This window comes from Calliphora vicina, chromosome 4 (genome assembly GCF_958450345.1).
Source record: "Calliphora vicina chromosome 4, idCalVici1.1, whole genome shotgun sequence".
NCBI lineage: Eukaryota > Metazoa > Arthropoda > Insecta > Diptera > Calliphoridae > Calliphora > Calliphora vicina.
In genome coordinates this window covers 65,936,680-65,955,124 of record NC_088783.1, presented here as the reverse complement: position 1 = coordinate 65,955,124, position 18,445 = coordinate 65,936,680, and the positions used below count along the sequence as shown (strand labels likewise).

The following is an 18,445-nucleotide window of genomic DNA, read 5'->3' as shown; positions in this document are numbered from 1 at the left end:
TAAGGGTTGGACAAAAGCTTAAACAACAAGGATGCAGAAAAAATCAAGTGTCTGCTAAAAAATTAATAAAAAAATATTTAATACTTTAACAATTATAAACCATAAAATGGAAGAAAGTGCTTTACTATCAAATATAGCCGTAATTATAAGCAAGGACATACTGGTAGATGAGAATAATGGCCATAAGAAACCTAAACATTTTCTGTGGCATTGTAATGACACCGAAACAAATGTTAACGCAGAATCACGTTTTCCTTTACTCGAAGCAGCAGACAATGAAGCAGAAGATTTTTTTCTAAAACAACACATTTCTGAGGCAACTCCATCAAGTGGGAATAGAGTAGGCCGTAAGCAGGAAATGCCAACAACTAGTCAAAAGGCGAATAAAAAAAGGAAACTTACACAAAAACTGGAAAATTTTAATAGGAAACACAAAAAGTTAAGAGACGATAAGTTGAAGCCCATTTCTACTAGGACAAAGGAAGTAAATCTTTTAAATGAATTTGAAAATGTTGAGTTTGAGGGCTATTTGCATATGTGCAAAATGAGTTTTTTGGTAAGTTTATTTCACTTACAATATGGAAAGACATTAAATATGTATGTCTATACAAATTTATTTACAATATAGCAGGTTCTTAAAATGTATCTATTTTTATCTTCCAGAAAACTTTTCAATTCATCCGACATTTATTTTCACCATCCACCTTTGCCGCTGGTGTACCACCTCAAACTGTATTCTCTTTATCACTATGGAAACTTACCACCGATGAACATTTTGAAGAAATAGCCAAACGCTTCAAAATATCTCAGAACGACTGTGAGTCCATCATAAGTCAGTTTTGGCATATAATTTCGGATAAATACGAATCCTACATAAAATGGCCAAATTCCCAGGTCTCACAACAATTACAACTGGAGGGTTTCCAAAAGCATTCCCAATTGAAAATATTTCCCAATCTATTTGGTGTGCTAGCCATTAAACGTTTGGATATTTTTTTGGCCTCCGAAGATTCGGAAATTCCCATTATATTGCAAATAGTGTGCGATGTTGATCAAAAAGTAATTGATTGCTTTGTAGAACTCGAACAGGACTATACATTCGACGAGACACCAATGGGACAAATATTGGCTTTAAATGAAAATACCATGCCAAAAGATTGCTATCTAATTGGAAATAAAAGTTTTCCTCTTAAGCCGTATTTAATGAAACCTTTTTCGAATCCTTGCTTTCGCAAGGAGCATGAGTTTAATAGTTTATTGGAACCGGCTTTAAAATTGGCTTACGATACTTTGGATATTATGGCCAAACGTTTTAATGCTCTGTATGCATTGGAAGCTAAAGATTTGGCTGAAGTTCGTAAGATATTGGAGACGATTTGTGCACTACATAATTTAAGTGTGTCCATTGAAGATGACTATGTGGATCGTAAACGTGAAGTGGTTTCATTTAATTGGGCTTCGGATAATAATGATGGATATGCTATAGGCAATGAACAAAGTGTTCAAGGTTTACAAAAACGCAGTGATTTGGTTGATGTTGTGGTGAAATAAATTTCTAATTAATAAATAAAATATGAAAAGTAAAAAAAGTAATTTATGTTTATATACCTCATTACATTTGTAATTTCTACAATATTCATTTGCGACCCTATGAAATGGATAATATGATGTCTGCATATCAGTGAGTTCATTAAAATACGTTTTACGAAGCCTCAGATATCCTACGGACCAACATGTTGTATGAGTATATCAAATATAGTCATGAGAATTGAAAATCAGCAAAATCGGTTCGTAAATAGATCAGATACAATTAAAAAGCCACGAATACCTCGCTTTTATATTTATGCTATAAGTACATCAAATCAAATGTACATATTTTAAGGCCTTTCCAGCGATCGACAATGGGCCAATTTCCGCAAATATTCAACATGTTTTCTTTAAATAAAGGATATAAAAGATTGTGCTTTGAACGATATGACTTTCTTACACTTAAAATAAATCATTATGTAAAAATACAGAATTTTATATTTTCTTCTAAAAAATATCTTAATTTACAACAAACAGATTTGTTACATTTTGTAATAATTAAATTCGTGTATTTTTAATTATAATATAATTAAATTGCATCAATTCGTATAACCCAAACAACCGGTTACTTATTCGTTTCATTGTTTAACAACCCTGTACTTAAAAATACAACACTGTGTTGATGGCTTGTTTTGACAGTTTCTTTTGTCGGCTTTATACGTAGAATGTGGCAAAAACAACAAAAGTGAAAAATTTAAAACAAATTTTACACAATTCTTATTCTAGCTAATATTTAATTTAATATTTATTATAATCAATCAAAAAGTTGATAAACTACGTTAACAATGGAAATGGAATACGATGAAACTGGCTGGCAACAGGGTAGGCCCAAGCAACAAGGAGAAGATGAGGTAAGTTTCACCCCACAAAGTCGTAAAAGTAATTTCAATATTATCAAGAATTTTTTCAATAAATTTTAGGAAATGCCCGAGGATAATCCCCAAGAAACTATACAGGAGTGCTTGGAGAAATTTCTAACACCCGATTATATTATGGAACCTGGCATATTTACCCAGCTTAAGCGTTATTTTCAATCTGGCGGCTCGCCGGAAGAGGTCATTATGATGCTGTCGGAAAACTATAAGGCAGTGGCGCAAATGGCAAATTTATTGGCAGAATGGCTTATATTGGCGGGGGTTAAGGTAACCGATGTCCAGGCCATGGTGGAAAATCATTTAAAGGATATGATTTTGAAAACTTTCGATCCCAAAAAGGCTGATACCATTTTTACCGAAGAGGGTGAAACTCCTGATTGGTTGACCGAAATGATAGATCATCCCACTTGGCGTTCTTTAATTTACCGTTTGGCCGAAGAGTATCCTGATTGTTTAATGTTGAATTTTACCATTAAACTGATATCGGATGCTGGATTTCAAAGTGAAATTACTTCGATTTCAACGGCGGCTCAACAAATTGAGGTATTCTCGCGTGTATTGAAAACATCTATAGCTAAGTTTCTTAGTAATCCCGAGGATATACAAGGTGCCATACAAGAATGTGCACGTATGGTGTGTCACGGTCAGCATACGTATGTTTATTCTCAGGTTTTAATTCAAGTTTTGAGCCAAGAGCCCAAAGGTGGCTTCAATATGAAACGCTTGTCGCAGGAGATAACGAAATATGCGTTACAAAAGTGAGTATGTTGGAAAAATGCTTTTAATTTAAATTCTGTAAAAAAATTTATTTTTAATTTTGAAAAATTTTATTAATAAAAAATCTTTTTCATAATTTTTATCTAGCAATCAAAATGTTACTCCCATTACTATGGCTCTAAACGGTTCAGCTGCTTATCCTCAGGCCTGTCAGGCTTTATCATCTATGCTCTCGCGTAATACCCTTAATCCAGCCGATATTACTGTGCTGTATCGCAACTATTCGGGAACAGATCCACCACCAATTGATCTTATCAGAAATCCTCAATTTTTGGAACTACTAGTAGATTCTCTCTTCAAAGCTGGCGTAAAGATAAATCCCGAACATAAATCGAAATATATTCACCTATTGGCCTATGCAGCCTCTGTAGTAGATACACCTGCCAAAAAAAGACCTTTAACGGAAAGAATCTTAAATAAAGAGGAGTTGAAGAGCACTGTACAAGCGATAGAAAAAGTGCATGCCATTTGTAATGTCAACAAGGGGTCTACGGAATTAATAGCTGAATTGCAAACGCTGTACAATTGTATAAAGTAAGTAAATGTCTGGAAATACTAAAGAAAATTAAACATGGAAAACTAATAACCTTTTTTTCAGATTCCCTGTCGTGGGTGTGGGCGTTATACGCTGGATAGAAAACACCGTCACAGAACCCTCATACTTTAAACTTTCCACCGACAGCTGTCCCACACATTTAGCCATTTTAGATGAGGTAGCTGCTGTGCATCCCACTTTACATCAACAAATTTTAATCCTCTTAATACGCCTGTTCGAGTCGAAACAAGATGAATTGGAAATTCTAGTACAATTGGAAATGAAGAAAATGTTATTGGATCGTATGGTGAATTTACTAACACGCGGCTGTGTAGTGCCTGTTGTCAAGTACATCAAACAGTGCTGGGGTAAAGGTGACACCGATATCTCGCTTATACGTTATTTTGTCACAGAAGTTTTAGAGACCATTACCCATCCTTATTCGCCGGAATTTGTATTGCTATTTTTACCCATGGTAGAAAATGAGGAAATTACTGGCACTATGAGAGGTGAAGGTGATAATGATCCGGTATCGGAATTTATAGGTAAGTGAATTTGTTGTTTATTTCAGAAATACCTTTTTAATGAAATTGTTTTTGTTTCTTTTTAGTTCACTGCAAGGCTCATTATACTACTGTGTAACAGCGTAAGAAGGTGATGCTTGATTTAATTAGTTTAGTTGTGAAATATTTTTTCTTTTATTATTTTCTTTTTAATTTATATATTAAGTGTGTCTCTTTTTTAGGTTATTTTGGGAATATTTCCTTTTATATTTGGCCTGTTCAATAACAAATACATTTTTAAGAATTATTACAAATTTGCACAGAAAAATAAAAACTATTTGTAAGAATTCGTAATTGATTTTTGTTATTGAACAGACCAATAGAAAAAAAAACAAATAATAAGTATGAATGTAAAAATTATATTTAAATTTTTAATGTAATAAAATATTCAATAAATGAATAAAGTAATAAACAAAATATCAATATATATTTTCACTTTCCACTAGCTGAAATTAAATTATATATACTATTGAAATATGTATATTAACAATTTATTTCAATAATTATTTCCTTTAACACTTTTAATTATTTTACTGATATCAAAGCATTATTATTTCTTTTAACACCTTCTCAATTAGCATATCAAATGATATGCGTAATCTTTAATCTAACACTAAATATAAATGTGCAACTTCTTTGACTTCGATAATACCCCCTTATCGTTATCAAATGGCCCCCAATAAGTTAGTCCAACAACACAACATTGTAAATTTTAGATTATTAGACATAATATGAACTTAATAATAACAAGTTGTTTGTATTTAGCTTTATATTGGCCGGGATTATTACTAGAGTTGCTATTAACGGATAGAAATGCAATAAACAATTTTTAATTTATAAGTTCAAAGTGAAAGTTTTAAAGAAATATTGAATTTATATAAAAAATAATTCAATTTAAATTTGCAAACTAAACATATAATGGTACGAGTTGTTATACAAATTAATTTAATCTCAAATAAAATAAAGAATTTTGTGTTGTCATAAATCGGACTGTGGTCCTACACTCACCAAAAACTTTACTTACAAAATAAGCTGAAAAAGTAATGGAAATTTGTCCTGTAATAAAGTAAAAATAAAATGCTGCCCAACCGTGAGTTGAACTCGCGATCTCATATTTCGATTTATATTTGCCTTTGACAATTTTGCGTCTCGCTCAGGCACGTGTGCTTCGTATAACGGTTCCTGTTCTACTTCGTTTGCACCAAGAGAAATTCCATCAACCAAACGGCAGCCTATTTTACGATATCTTGTCAATTTGTCTTAAAAATAAGTCTCTATTTATTAAAATTTGACAACACAATTCATTTGCTGATTTATAGAGAGTTTAAAATAAATTTTTCTTGATAAAATTAATTTGTACCCTTGACTTTTCACTAATATCTCGGAGTTGTTTATTGCATAGATATGGAATTGTTTTATTTGGGTCTGAACCATTTTATTTGGTATTGAATAACAGTAAAATTATTGACCTTTGTTATGGTTTGTAAAATTTCAATGTGTAGACTTGCATTCAGCCAAAAAAAACGAAAAACTTAAAAACTGGAATTATTGCGTTTTGTTATGGACCTCCTCCTCAAATAGTATTGTAATTAAATTTTCCAATAGATTTTTTGAAATCAATTTTCTGAAGAACCCAGATATCGTCGGGATCAAAATCTTCAATAATTCTGTCAGACATGAAGTTTTCTATGGCTGAGATATGAGGATAAAACCAGGACGACCTCGATTTTTGACCTATATCTGGATTACTAAGTCATTAATATAGACAAAATGGATATCTAATGATAGATATTTCAAAGAAATTTGCAACGACGTATATAAGACCATAGTAAGTTGGACCTACAATGGGTCAAAATCGGACAAAATATTTTTTAACCCGAATTTTTTTGTAAATAAAAAAAAATTTAAAATTTAAAAGAAAATTTTAAATTACAATTCGAAAAAAAAAAATTTTTCCCAAAAATTAAAAAAAACATTGAAAAAATATTTGAAATTTGTATTTTGGTGAAGGGTTACTTGTTACATTTAAAATATTGTTACGAAATTGTACTTGAATTCAAATATAACGATTTTAACTGCTGATTTAAAAGTTGCATAATGCTTTCAAATAGCAGTGCCTATCAAACTGTAACATATCAGTGGGCATTATTAACATTGAATAAAAGCTTTCAGTTGACCATTGATCGTAAGTTGGCAACGCTGTTTGAATTAGAATATTCAGTTAAAGAACATTGTAGAAAGTACACCACAGATGGCGTATGATCTAGAATATTCGAACTTTGACAGTTAAAGAGCAATCTAGAGTGCAGATGGCAGTGTTATAAATAGTGGCAGAGGTTGCAGTCGTTAGTCAGTTTATCAGAGACGCTATTTGAATAAACATCAACTGAGTGCCTTAAAGTGTGCTGTATTTTTCAAGTGAATTCGTCTACATAATAAAGTGTCTGTATTTCTGAGAATTTATAAACGTGTATAAAAAAAACATTGAGTGACTATTTAATTCTGTTGTTGTACATTTTAAATAAATAAAGAGTTGTTACAATTTTAAAACTACTAAACGGCTTTTATTTGCAATCAAAAGTATCCGGTTTATTTAAAGGAAATAAACCAGCGTTTTGAAAAGGTTAAAACGTAACAATATTATTAAAAAGATAATAGACTAGAGAAAAGATTCTATTCCAACTAATAATCCAATAGGTTATTTTGAAACACATTTCAAAACTGCAGACCTGATTTAATTGAAATAATTTAATCACGAAATTATAGAAATTGTTGCAAAAGAGTTAATGATTAATTACAATAAATTTCCTTACAGGGTTCCAGCAGCAGTAAAAGTGACGAAAATGTTCGCATAACCATTGGAGGTGATTGCAATAAAAATGGAAAGAAATCACCCGAATTAAATCGTATCAAAACCACTAAATATACTCTATTAACATTTCTGCCCATTAATTTCTATGATCAATTTCGTAGAGCAGTGTATTTCTATTTTCTAGTAGTGACAATAATATCATTCTTCGTAAGTGAGTAGTTAAAATAAATCACAAATAAATACACAAACCATTATAAAATCTCTCATTTAATTACAGACAGTACTATATCACCTTTGACCTCATTGATACCTCTACTATTTGTGATGATTGTCACAGGCGTAAAAGAGGCCTACGATGATTTCCAACGTTATAAAAATGATAATTTAGTAAATTATTCCATGGTAACTGTGTATCGTAATGGTCAAGAGCAATCCATAGAATCTCGTTTTATATGTCCGGGAGATTTAGTAGTTGTAACCAAGGATAGTGATGTGCCTTGTGATGTGGTTTTACTACAAACATCTGATGGCCATGGAAAATGCCATGTCACCACGGCCAATTTAGATGGAGAAACTAATTTGAAAACCTTAATGGTACCCAGGGGACTTAATGCAAATACATGTAGTATAGACCAGTTAATCAATATTGGTGTAATAGAGTGTGAAAGTCCTAAAACTGATCTGTATACCTTTATGGGTAAAATTGAGCTAAATGATAGTGCAGCTGTTATACCTTTAACAGAGGAAAATCTACTACTCAGAGGTTCGAAAATAAAAAATACAGACAAAGTTATAGGCTGTGCTGTATACACGGGTATGAAAACAAAACTACAATTGAATAGTCGTTACACGGGCAATAAATCAGCTTCCAGTGAAATCTATATCAATAAGTTTTTAATATTTTTGGTGGCTATAATGATAGTGGCCTGCATCATTTTGTATATGTTGGGCAGGTAAAAAATTGTTCATTTCCCATTTCTTTATAACTCAATTTCTTATTTCTATTCCAGATATGAAGAGCTCAATGTGGTGCCCTTAATGGATTATCTTGGTCCGCCCATACGTGTCAATGATATTACCAATATCATAGAAGATTTCTTGGCATTTTTAATACTTTTCAATTATATGGTCCCCATATCTATGTATATGAATATTGAACTATATCGAGTTTTCAATGCCTTCTTTATACAGCAGGATCAGAATTTATACGATGCCGCAACTGATCAGAGAGCTGTGGTGAATTCTTCAAATTTAAATGAAGATTTGGGACAAGTTAATATTTTATTTTCGGACAAGACGGGTACTTTAACGCGTAATGAAATGGTTTTCCAGCAGTGCTCGATAAATGGTCAGAAATTTATGTATCGTAATAATTATTTGGAGGATCAAGAGACCGATGATCATTTGGAACTCAAGTCTTGTAATGTGAGTATATAGATAGAGAGAATTTATAATGCATAATTGTTTGTAGAATATAAATATTGAATTAAAGATCTTAATATAGACTTAAATTAATGCTAATTAATGGTTTTATATCAGCAGTTTTATGATAAAATACTGTAATATACCAACTGGGAAGAAAAGGATAAACCATGATCAATAATTTGATGTTATATGCTTGTAAATAGAATAAGAGTGAAAGCAAGGGAGACTTTTGTCGATGGTTCCATCAAAGGAACATAGAATTATACATACACGATTTAGAATAATGTAAATAAGATCTCAAAATGACAACACTATTATATATTACCGAAATCATCTGAATGATCCTGGGGGCTTAAAAGACCTTCTAATGGTAATTTAAAAATGTTCTTCATTAATGAGAATTATCTATTATGAGGAACCGAAAAACATGAAATTTGACAAATATGATTCTGAGTTTATTTACATATGACTCTAGAAATATGAAATTAGGTACATATGAAGGTGAGAAAATTGGAACACACAAACGGGATTTATGGTCCCTTTTAATTGAAATTCTTGAATTTTGAATATTTATAAACTCGTACATTTTCCGATTTCAGTTCAGTTTCATATAAAAAATAAATTTTTGTTTGAAAATAAAGTGATAACAGATTGTCGTTCATTTTCCATTTGCACCACTTTTTACCGATTTATTGCCACGTTTATGTTTCAATTCAGTTTCATATAAAAAACAAGTAAGAGAGCTATATTCGGCTGTGCCGAATCTTATATACCCTTCACCAAATTATACTTCAAAATAAAAAATTTTAATATTTTTAGGTGAACAAAATTTTTTTTTTGCAGTTTTTTAATTTTTTGAAAAAAAATTATTCGATTGTTTTTTTTAATTATTTTTTTTTAAATTTAAAATTTTTTTGTTTTTATTTTTTTTTTTGGTGAAAAAAAAATATTTTTTCCGATAGGTCCAACTTACTATGGTCTTATATACGTCGTTGCAGAAATATATATAATTAGATATCCATATTGTCTATATTAATGACTTAGTAATCCAGATATAGGTCAATCGAGGTTGTCCTGGTTTTTTCCTCATATCTCAGACAGACGGACAGACAGACATGGTTTAATCGACTCCGCTATCTATGAGGATCCAGAAAATATATACTTTATAGGGTCGGAAATGAAAAATGTAAAAACTACAAACGGAATGACAAACTTATATATACCCTTCTCACAAAGGTGAAGGGTATAATAAATTTTTGGTAGAACATATACAGTGGGGAGCTCAAATGAGTACATGTTTCTATTTTGGGCACTTCTTATGGAATAAAAATAAAACTAATAAGGCAAATCCAAAAATTTGTTCTGTCATTTATTTTATATTTAATATGTACATATGTAACAAAATGATTTACAATTCAAAACAAAAAACATCCAGTTCTAAATAAAAAGCAGACAAAACTAAAATAACTCGCCTGTACTCAATTTTGCACCCCACAATAACTTTAGGGAAGAATTGCAATTTTTAAAAAAATTTTCAAAATCCTTTATTACGTAAATAAAATTTTATACGCATTGGCATATTTTCTATAAATTTTTCATTAACTTTTTTTGGAATACTCTCTCTCTCGTGCTCAATCCGCTGTTAAAGCTCGTACAAATTGGTAGGAGTTAATCGGTATTGTTTCAACCGCCAATTCACGATTCACTAAAAATTCTCAATAGGATTGAACTCAGGACATTGAGCTGATAACTGCATTAATAAGAAATTTTTCTAGGAACACCATTCTTTACGATTTTCCTATTGAAAAATTACTTCTTCTGCACGTAAAAAAATATATTTTTTCTCCAATTTGTTATTATAACTCCGAAACTACTGAGCCGATTGAAAAGCTATATATATGTATGTATTAGGGTATTCAATCGATTAACCGTTAATCGGTTAACCGATTAATTTTTGTCGGTTAACTGTTCGAATAATTTAAAATTGACGATTTTAAAATAACGAATAAACCGATTAATTTGTGTCGATTAACCGAAATGTCTCTTTTTTGCACTTTATACAGAATTATTTTTTAAAATTTAATTTCTTAACTCGTGAACATTCCCTTCTAGCAATAGTTATTTGAAGTATAGTACGGAAACTGAAACTAAGGAAATTGGAATTTTTTCTAGAATATTCTATGATGAACTTTGTGATAATGAGTTGTAGGACGACATGGTAATAGACGAAACTAAAGACATTACTGAAACGAGTCTTTAATCACGAGTCTTTAATCGTGAAGGTCAAAGGTCAAATTTTTCAATATTTGGAATTTCTAAAGAAAAGATAGCGAAATGTTATATATTTTTGGGCCGATTTTTATGAAACTTGAGCAAAATATACATTGGGGTCTAACATTTACAACAACAGTGCAAAAATGGATTTAATCCTTTAAGAGCACTTGGGGTCAGAATAGCTGTGTTTTTCGTGATTTTAAAAGTTGACGGTAATTTGGACCCCAAGTTCTGCTAAGAGTTAATTTCCATTTTTGTGCTGTTATTTTAAATTCTGGACTTTATGCAAAATTTTCTCAAGTTTCCTGAAAATCGGCCCAAAAAAATATATAACATTTCGCTATCTTTTCTTTAGAAATTCCAAATATTGAAAAATTTTACATTTGACCTTCACGATTTAAGGTTATCGTTTTCCGATTTTAGTAAAACTTTTCGACCATATTTAAAATTACAAGGACTATGATATTATGAATAGGTTTTACTTAAAATTTATAACATTAAGGAAATTGGGCTCATTCGCCAAAATATGGAAAAAAATAGTTTTTCTTGAAAATCGCAAAATTTAAATCGCAGGTACGGAAAAGCTGTAAGAGGTATTTTTTCATATTTTTATTCCCTATTTTGATCTCAATAAATCCCAATGTGATGATCAAAAAATTCTGAAATTTGTTTAACAAAATTTTTAAAAATTTGAAAATGGAGATTTGAAACAGCCGTTAAAAAAATAATTTTTTTTGGCCATACGCGAATAGGTTAACGGTATCCTACGAAGACAAACACTCATACGGAGTAAATACGGATACATTTTAAATAAAAATTAGCTTTTATTTTAATTTTTCTCGAAATATGTTAATTTTTTTTCGTAAATTTTTTGTTCAAGTGGCCTGAAACACGTTAATGGTCTGGTGAATTTGTTTTTGGGTAATTTTGACATAAAGGAGATGCAGGGTTAACTTCCAAAAAAAATTTTTATGTAATATTCATTAATATAAATAAATCTATACATTTCTAGAAAACAATGCAGAAATTTAACGAGTTTCACTTATTTATTCCATATAAATAGTATAAATAAATTTTGCATATATCTGAACTTTGACCTCGATGCGCGTCCAAAAATCGTTGCCCGATTTGGCTCAAATTTTTAGCACTTAACATTTAGGCCTAGTGTCACAATATTCCACCCGGCACTCTTTGAAATCTAAAAAAAAAATCGGCTGCCACTCTAATGTATATCAAACAAAAAAGTAAAATTTTGTGAAAATGGGTGAATTCACTTAATTGTAAATAAATTCGAAAAGAATCAATCGATTTTTATGATCGATATCTCATATTGTTGCTATTATATGTGGGTTTGCGATAAAGTAATAAACCTGAGCGTTTTCGATTTTTCATGAGTTTTTTAAAACACAAAAATTAGCTATTTCCGAAACTACTGAACCGATTAAAACGCAATTTATAAGCGAATTAAAGGCCATGTAAATCTAAAATTTTCTAAGTTTCTTTTTAATAATGTCGGACTAACCCTTTTTGAGTTATCATAAATTATGTGGAGAAACGTTCAAAAAGAATTCACAATTTTACAACAAAAAAAAAATTAAAAAAAAACTTCTCTATAGAATTTTAAATTTGGCCACAATACATCAAAATTGTGTAGTGGTTTAAAAAGCCTCTAAAATTTTTTCGATTTTGTTGCCCTGTGTTGTGTTGAGCAAACAAAAAAAATCAGTTATTTCAAGCGTAATGCTTCTATGACAACCGAAATCTATGGATATAATGGAATCATTCAATTAGCAATACATTAGGCCATCAAACCAATCTGAATATTGTATATTTAAGAAAAGAACTTTTAAAGAAATTCCCGACAAAAATTCGAAAGAAAATGTTCTCGCATAGGAACAAAAAACGTGCCCTTCACAGGATCCTCCAAATTTTACCCTTTTTATGTCGAAATTTCGAATTTAAAGCAGGAAATTCCCTGCCGGAATACAGTTTTATATAATTATGGGAATTATGGAATAATTTTTCTAAATAATTTTTAACAATTTTAACAGTCTACAAATATCCTTTTATATATTGGGGTATGACTTAAAAATGTGGGATTTTTTAAATTTTTAGCTTTTATTTTGAAACATTTGCACAAATATAAATTTATTCAAAGTATTGGCCATTGTTAGCTATGACTTTTTCGCATCTTTCTGGCAACATATGGATTCCGAGCCAAAAGAACTGCTCATCTTATGAGTCCAAGAATGAATCAAGCCAATCCAAAATTGGCTCTGTTCCAAAGTGAAACGTATCCCAGAGAGAGCGTTCAGCATCGATCGAAACATATAGTAGTTGGACGGGGCACAGTCTGAACTATAAAGCGGGTGAGGCAAAATTTCCCAACCACTTAGTTGGGAAATTTTCAACGGGTATTGCATATTGTGGCCGAGCGTTGTCATAATGGAATATTACGGTTTCATGCCTGGGCGTTTTTCGGCAAATACTCACTTCAAACGAATCAGTTGCGTTCGGTACAGTTTCCCTACGATGGCCTGCCCATATTTCAGTAGCTCATAATTGATATGACGCTTTTGGTCCCACCAAATACAGAGCATTACCTTAGCGCCATGGATATTTGGCTATGGTGTCGATTCGGCTGGTTGGCCGGCTTCACGTACGACCTCTTACGCTTACAGTTATCGTAATGGATCCATTTTTCATCGCATGTAATGATTCGGTGGAAAAATCATATTCTTTTATAGCGTCCAAACATCATTTCGGACATTCAAAATCGTCATTCAATGTATATCGTACGGTACTAAATTTTCCTGATTTTGGAAGAAACCTGCTGCTCGCAAACGTTTTGAAATTGCTGCTTGAGTTTCTCCCAATGATTTTGCAAGCTCTTGTTAAGTCTTACAACAATCTTCACGGAGTAATGCCTCCAATTCTTGGTCTTCAAACTTTTTTGGCTGGCCTGGCCGATTTTTGTCTTCCGTGTCAAAATCACCACTTCCGAACCTCACAAACCATCTTTCTGACGCTGAAACCGATTAAACACATTCACCATAAGCTTCTCTGAGCAATCGGTGTGCTTCAGTGGCACTTTTTTTTTTCAAATTAAAGAAGTAAAGCAAAACTTCCCGCATGTGACGCTTAGTTGAGATCTACAAAATTCGTCATTTTCGAAACAAGAAAAAACTTTGTTTTTTACACTATAATGTTCAATAACTAGTGAGAATAAATGACATATAAGTTATTAAAAAAACCGCGTTCAAAAGATACGTCATCTAAATATTTTAAGTCCCGCATTTTTAAGTCGCTTCCTAACTTTTTGGACTAACCTAACTACTTCCAGAGCATGATATTGCAATATTTTGTAATATCAGAGTATTATAGATTTAATTATCTTACTAAAAGTTGTCACTAGTATTCCGCGTTCTTGAGGAGTATAACCTAAGTCTGTTGTCAAAAACCTAACTCTCGCAAAGACAAAATACATATTAACCCGATTACTAACCCGAATTTTTCTTATTTTTCAGAACTCTCAATTGGAGTTTTTCAAAGCTTTGGCCCTCTGCCACACCGTACAAGTTGTCCAAACCCCAAACGCTGAAAATACCAGCCTCGATAGCTGTCCCCAATATCAAGCCTCAAGTCCCGATGAAAAATCACTTCTAGAAGCTTGTGCTCATTTAGGACTTCATTATCTAAGCGATGATAATGATGTACTCAACTTAAAAATTCCGACATCTAGCAATGAAAACCACCAAATTCTAGAATACGAACGTCTACACATTTTGGAATTCTCTTCAGAGCGTAAACGTATGAGTGTTATAGTAAGCGATAAAGACAAACGCAAATGGTTGTATACAAAAGGAGCAGAAAATGTTGTATTCGCATTGTGTGGCGAAAAATCAAAAGATTTGATTTCAAAAACCGATCAACATATAACGGAATTTGCTATACAGGGCCTGAGGACACTAGCTATAGCCCGAAGACTTATACCCGAAGATGAATATGAAGAATTTATGAATGATCTTTCGTTGGCTCAGCTGGCTTTAGGCAAAAGAAAAGATATGTTGGAGAATTGTTATAAAAATATTGAGTGTGGTAAGTTTCTCATATAAGTATTAAATGTATTACCATTATAAGCTGATTTTTTTTTTTATTTTTAGATCTTGAGTTGCTGGGAGCCACTGCAGTGGAGGATGCCTTGCAGGAACATGTTACCGAAACTTTGTTGGCTCTGCAAAAGGCTGGCATTAAGATTTGGGTTTTAACGGGCGATAAAGTGGAGACGGCTGTTAATATAGCTTTATCGTGTGGCCATATAACAGCAGATTCATATAGACTGACCATATTAGATTGCCACTCAAAACAGGAATTTTTAGATACTTTGGAAATTTTAAAACATCAATCCAATAACAATATTGCTTTAATAATGGATGGTAATAGTTTGGCAATAGCTTTATCACAAGCCCCCAGCGAATTCCGCGAAATGGCTTTGAAATGTTCGGCGGTTTTATGTTGCCGTTTAAATCCTTTGCAAAAATCTGAAGTGGTTTCATTAATAAAACATCAAAAGGGCTATTTAACCGCTGCCGTGGGTGATGGAGCCAATGATGTGTCCATGATTCAAGAGGCAGATGTGGGTATTGGCATTATGGGCAAAGAGGGCTTACAAGCTGCTAGATGTTCGGATTTTTCTATAGCCAAATTTTATATGTTGCAACGTTTACTGCTGGTTCATGGCCATTACAATACAGCCAGATTATCATTTTTGGTTTTATTCTATTGCTATAAGAATATTTTGATAACCGGCATTATGGTGATGTTCCAGTTGTACGATTTGTATTCTGCCACTTCTGTTTATCACTTTTTGTATTTGTGGCTGTTTGATGTGATTTATATATCGTTTAGTTTTACATTCTTGGCCATAAGTGAGAAACCTTATTCGGAAGAGGTATTAATGAGGTGAGTGGTAAAATTGTGAGGTAACGTTAGAAAATCTGTATTTTTACTCTAAACCACAATATTGGGGATGGTATTATGCGTTTGTTCTGACGTTTGTAACGCCCAAAATTATTAGTCTAACACCCACCTTAATGCATTCCGATCGACTCAGAATTGAAAAGCCTGTATTATTTATACTTTATTATGGTTTTAACGACTATATCTTTAAACATAAAGATCAATTCTCAGATCAATTATCTCCCATTATGTCCCTTTAATTATATTACATGTTATTTATAAATAACTCTTCCTTACAGCAACCCTCAACTATATAAGAAAAATTGCCAAAATCGTCAAGTACGCTGGTCCGTATTTCTACGATGGATTCTCAATGGAGCTTTTCATTCGATAATTGTCTTTTACTTTGCCTATTTCTTCTTATTACTCAACAATGTCATACTCAATAATGGACAAACTGCCGAATTCTATATATTTGGATCGATGTTAATACAAATGGTGGTTGTAGTGGGCAACTTAAAGCTGCTGCTGGAATCCAACTATCTGAGCTATATTTATTTAATCATTATAGTGGCCTCATTCTTTGGCTTCATTATCAGCACCGTTATATATAATTTTATAGATTTGTAAGTAAAATTTAATACAAATTATAAATTCCCCATCATTAATATTTAAAATCTTTTACAGTCCCAACAATCCCGGTTTATTCCATGCTTATAATCGCCTGTTCTGCTCTTTACCAGCCTGGTTATTTACCATAATAACCGCATCCGCTTGTTTGGTACCCGATTATACAATAAAAGTTATTCGGGTCATGTTCGGCCAAAGAAATTCCAAGAAGTGTGATTTAAATGTCATGGGTATTTGAGTGTCTAGGCGTTAGTTATTGGTTATTGTAAATGTCTTATTTATTGTTTTTATTTACTAAATAATTCCTTGTATTTTTTTTAGTAAAGTTTTGAAAATAAGTATAGAATTTTTTTCTAGTACTTGTCTTATCTTTAACGATTTTTGTTATAAGAAAATAAATGAAATAAAAATGTTTTGCAACATTTGTTTATGTAGGCATAATGTTGCTGCAACATTTATGAATAATCATAGATAAACATTTTAGCAATCGTATATGGTGTAATCTTATCGATTGCACATTTTATTATTTATTTATTTAATTTTATTTGTAGTTTATTTATAGTAAGTGAAATATTGCTTTTTGGAAATTTTGAAGTTGTAAAGATCAGTTTAAAATGTTTTACAAAACAAAAGAAAAACTCATTATTTGAATATATTATATCAATATTTCTTAAATATTTGACTTTCAAACCCAAAGAATAACTTCAAACCCTTAAAATTCGAATTTCTCATAGAATCTTTTTTTTTTCTTTTTGGACCAGCACTTGGAACTAGGCAAATAATTTCATCAGAACACATTCCATTGTAATATCGATAGAACAATAAAATTGCGAAGGTGTTCCAGCGAATCAATAAAGTTGGATACCCTACTGTCACCGACAATCACCTTCGCTCTCTCCTTTACGCGGTCGAGAAGCTCCAAAATAGACATGGCAGTTGTATTACATTTTCGGTCGGATATAGGTGTAAATAGTGAGGAGATCGGATGGAGTGAAGCAATTCCTACACCGTTTCAGAAATTCGAGACGCTTCTTTCGACACTTGAAAAATGTGTTTAGACCAGCTGACATAACATTGTATTCTCATGTCCAGAATATTAAGAATGTCTGATTTCACAATATTTACACCACCCATAAATACAGATGAAGCGATATGGTCTGTCGTTCGTTTAAGTGTCAACATGCAACACTGAGTCTTGCGACCCTATTCACACGACCCCATTCAGAGATTGTCAGAAGGTCCCGATTAAGGGAATCATTCATATTTTGCCTCATTTTTCCATTCTCCGACAGGCTTGGTCTGTAACTGAATCAATATAAATGGCAAATATTGCTGTCATCTGCAAATGAATAGATAGGGTTGGAAGTTTGACGTAGAAGGTCATTTAGAAAAATAAAAAATAGACGCAAATGCTAAAATATTTGACAGCAGATACAGTTACTAATATCAAGTATTTAATCCCGATAAAAATCATGTTTTGAAGCTTGAACTCAATTATTGTAGATGATTATGACTATGATTTGAATAGAAATATACTTCAACAATTGGCTAAAATATGGAGAGACAGTTTTACAGAACTGTCACTCGGTTGGTCGAATTATAATTGTAAGTTTACACTTCTTAGCTTAGTGACGACATAAGACTTAGAAACCTAAGTAACCCAAGATTCGTTTCGCAAACTAGACGATATAATTTGAAGAGCTGAATCTTGTGTTTAATCTCTCTCCTATTCAAAGTAGAACGATAATTCTGATATAAATGAAATATCTATATTGTAATGCAGATGAATATTATTGTACCGAGACTTAATTATAACACAAAGATTTTGAAGTTTTTTTGTCAATAGTTTTTGTACTCATCTCTCTTCTATCTTCAAGGTACTTGGGATTTTCCCCTTCCCACACCAGCACAACATCTCATATTATGCGTGGAAGATATTCGAGGCTCATATAAGAACAATGATTGGACCTGTTCTACTACCTGCCTCTCGACAAATGGTTGAGACTGC

The 18,445-nt window shown here is 31.9% G+C and overlaps 3 protein-coding genes across 3 annotated transcripts; all 3 read left to right on the top strand.

Annotated features, from left to right (window-relative positions):
* Positions 1 to 65: 65 nt before the first annotated feature.
* Positions 66 to 1,580, top strand: LOC135957046 (uncharacterized). Its single transcript, XM_065507703.1, has 2 exons — positions 66 to 556; positions 664 to 1,580. Exons 1-2 carry the CDS (start codon positions 107 to 109, stop codon positions 1,549 to 1,551), a joined length of 1,338 nt encoding a protein of 445 aa, XP_065363775.1. The 5' UTR covers positions 66 to 106; the 3' UTR covers positions 1,552 to 1,580.
* Positions 1,581 to 2,242: 662 nt separating this feature from the next.
* On the top strand, positions 2,243 to 4,754 carry TH1 (negative elongation factor complex member TH1). The gene is made up of 5 exons (XM_065508854.1): positions 2,243 to 2,438; positions 2,508 to 3,220; positions 3,327 to 3,773; positions 3,838 to 4,319; positions 4,385 to 4,754. Exons 1-5 carry the CDS (start codon positions 2,373 to 2,375, stop codon positions 4,414 to 4,416), a joined length of 1,740 nt encoding a protein of 579 aa, XP_065364926.1. The 5' UTR covers positions 2,243 to 2,372; the 3' UTR covers positions 4,417 to 4,754.
* Positions 4,682 to 16,675, top strand: LOC135958469 (phospholipid-transporting ATPase IF-like). The gene is made up of 8 exons (XM_065509375.1): positions 4,682 to 4,687; positions 7,153 to 7,360; positions 7,427 to 8,102; positions 8,160 to 8,574; positions 14,376 to 14,946; positions 15,012 to 15,810; positions 16,107 to 16,433; positions 16,495 to 16,675. The coding sequence occupies exons 1-8, from the start codon at positions 4,682 to 4,684 to the stop codon at positions 16,673 to 16,675; spliced, it is 3,183 nt and encodes a 1,060-aa protein (XP_065365447.1).
* The last annotated feature ends 1,770 nt before the right edge of the window (positions 16,676 to 18,445 follow it).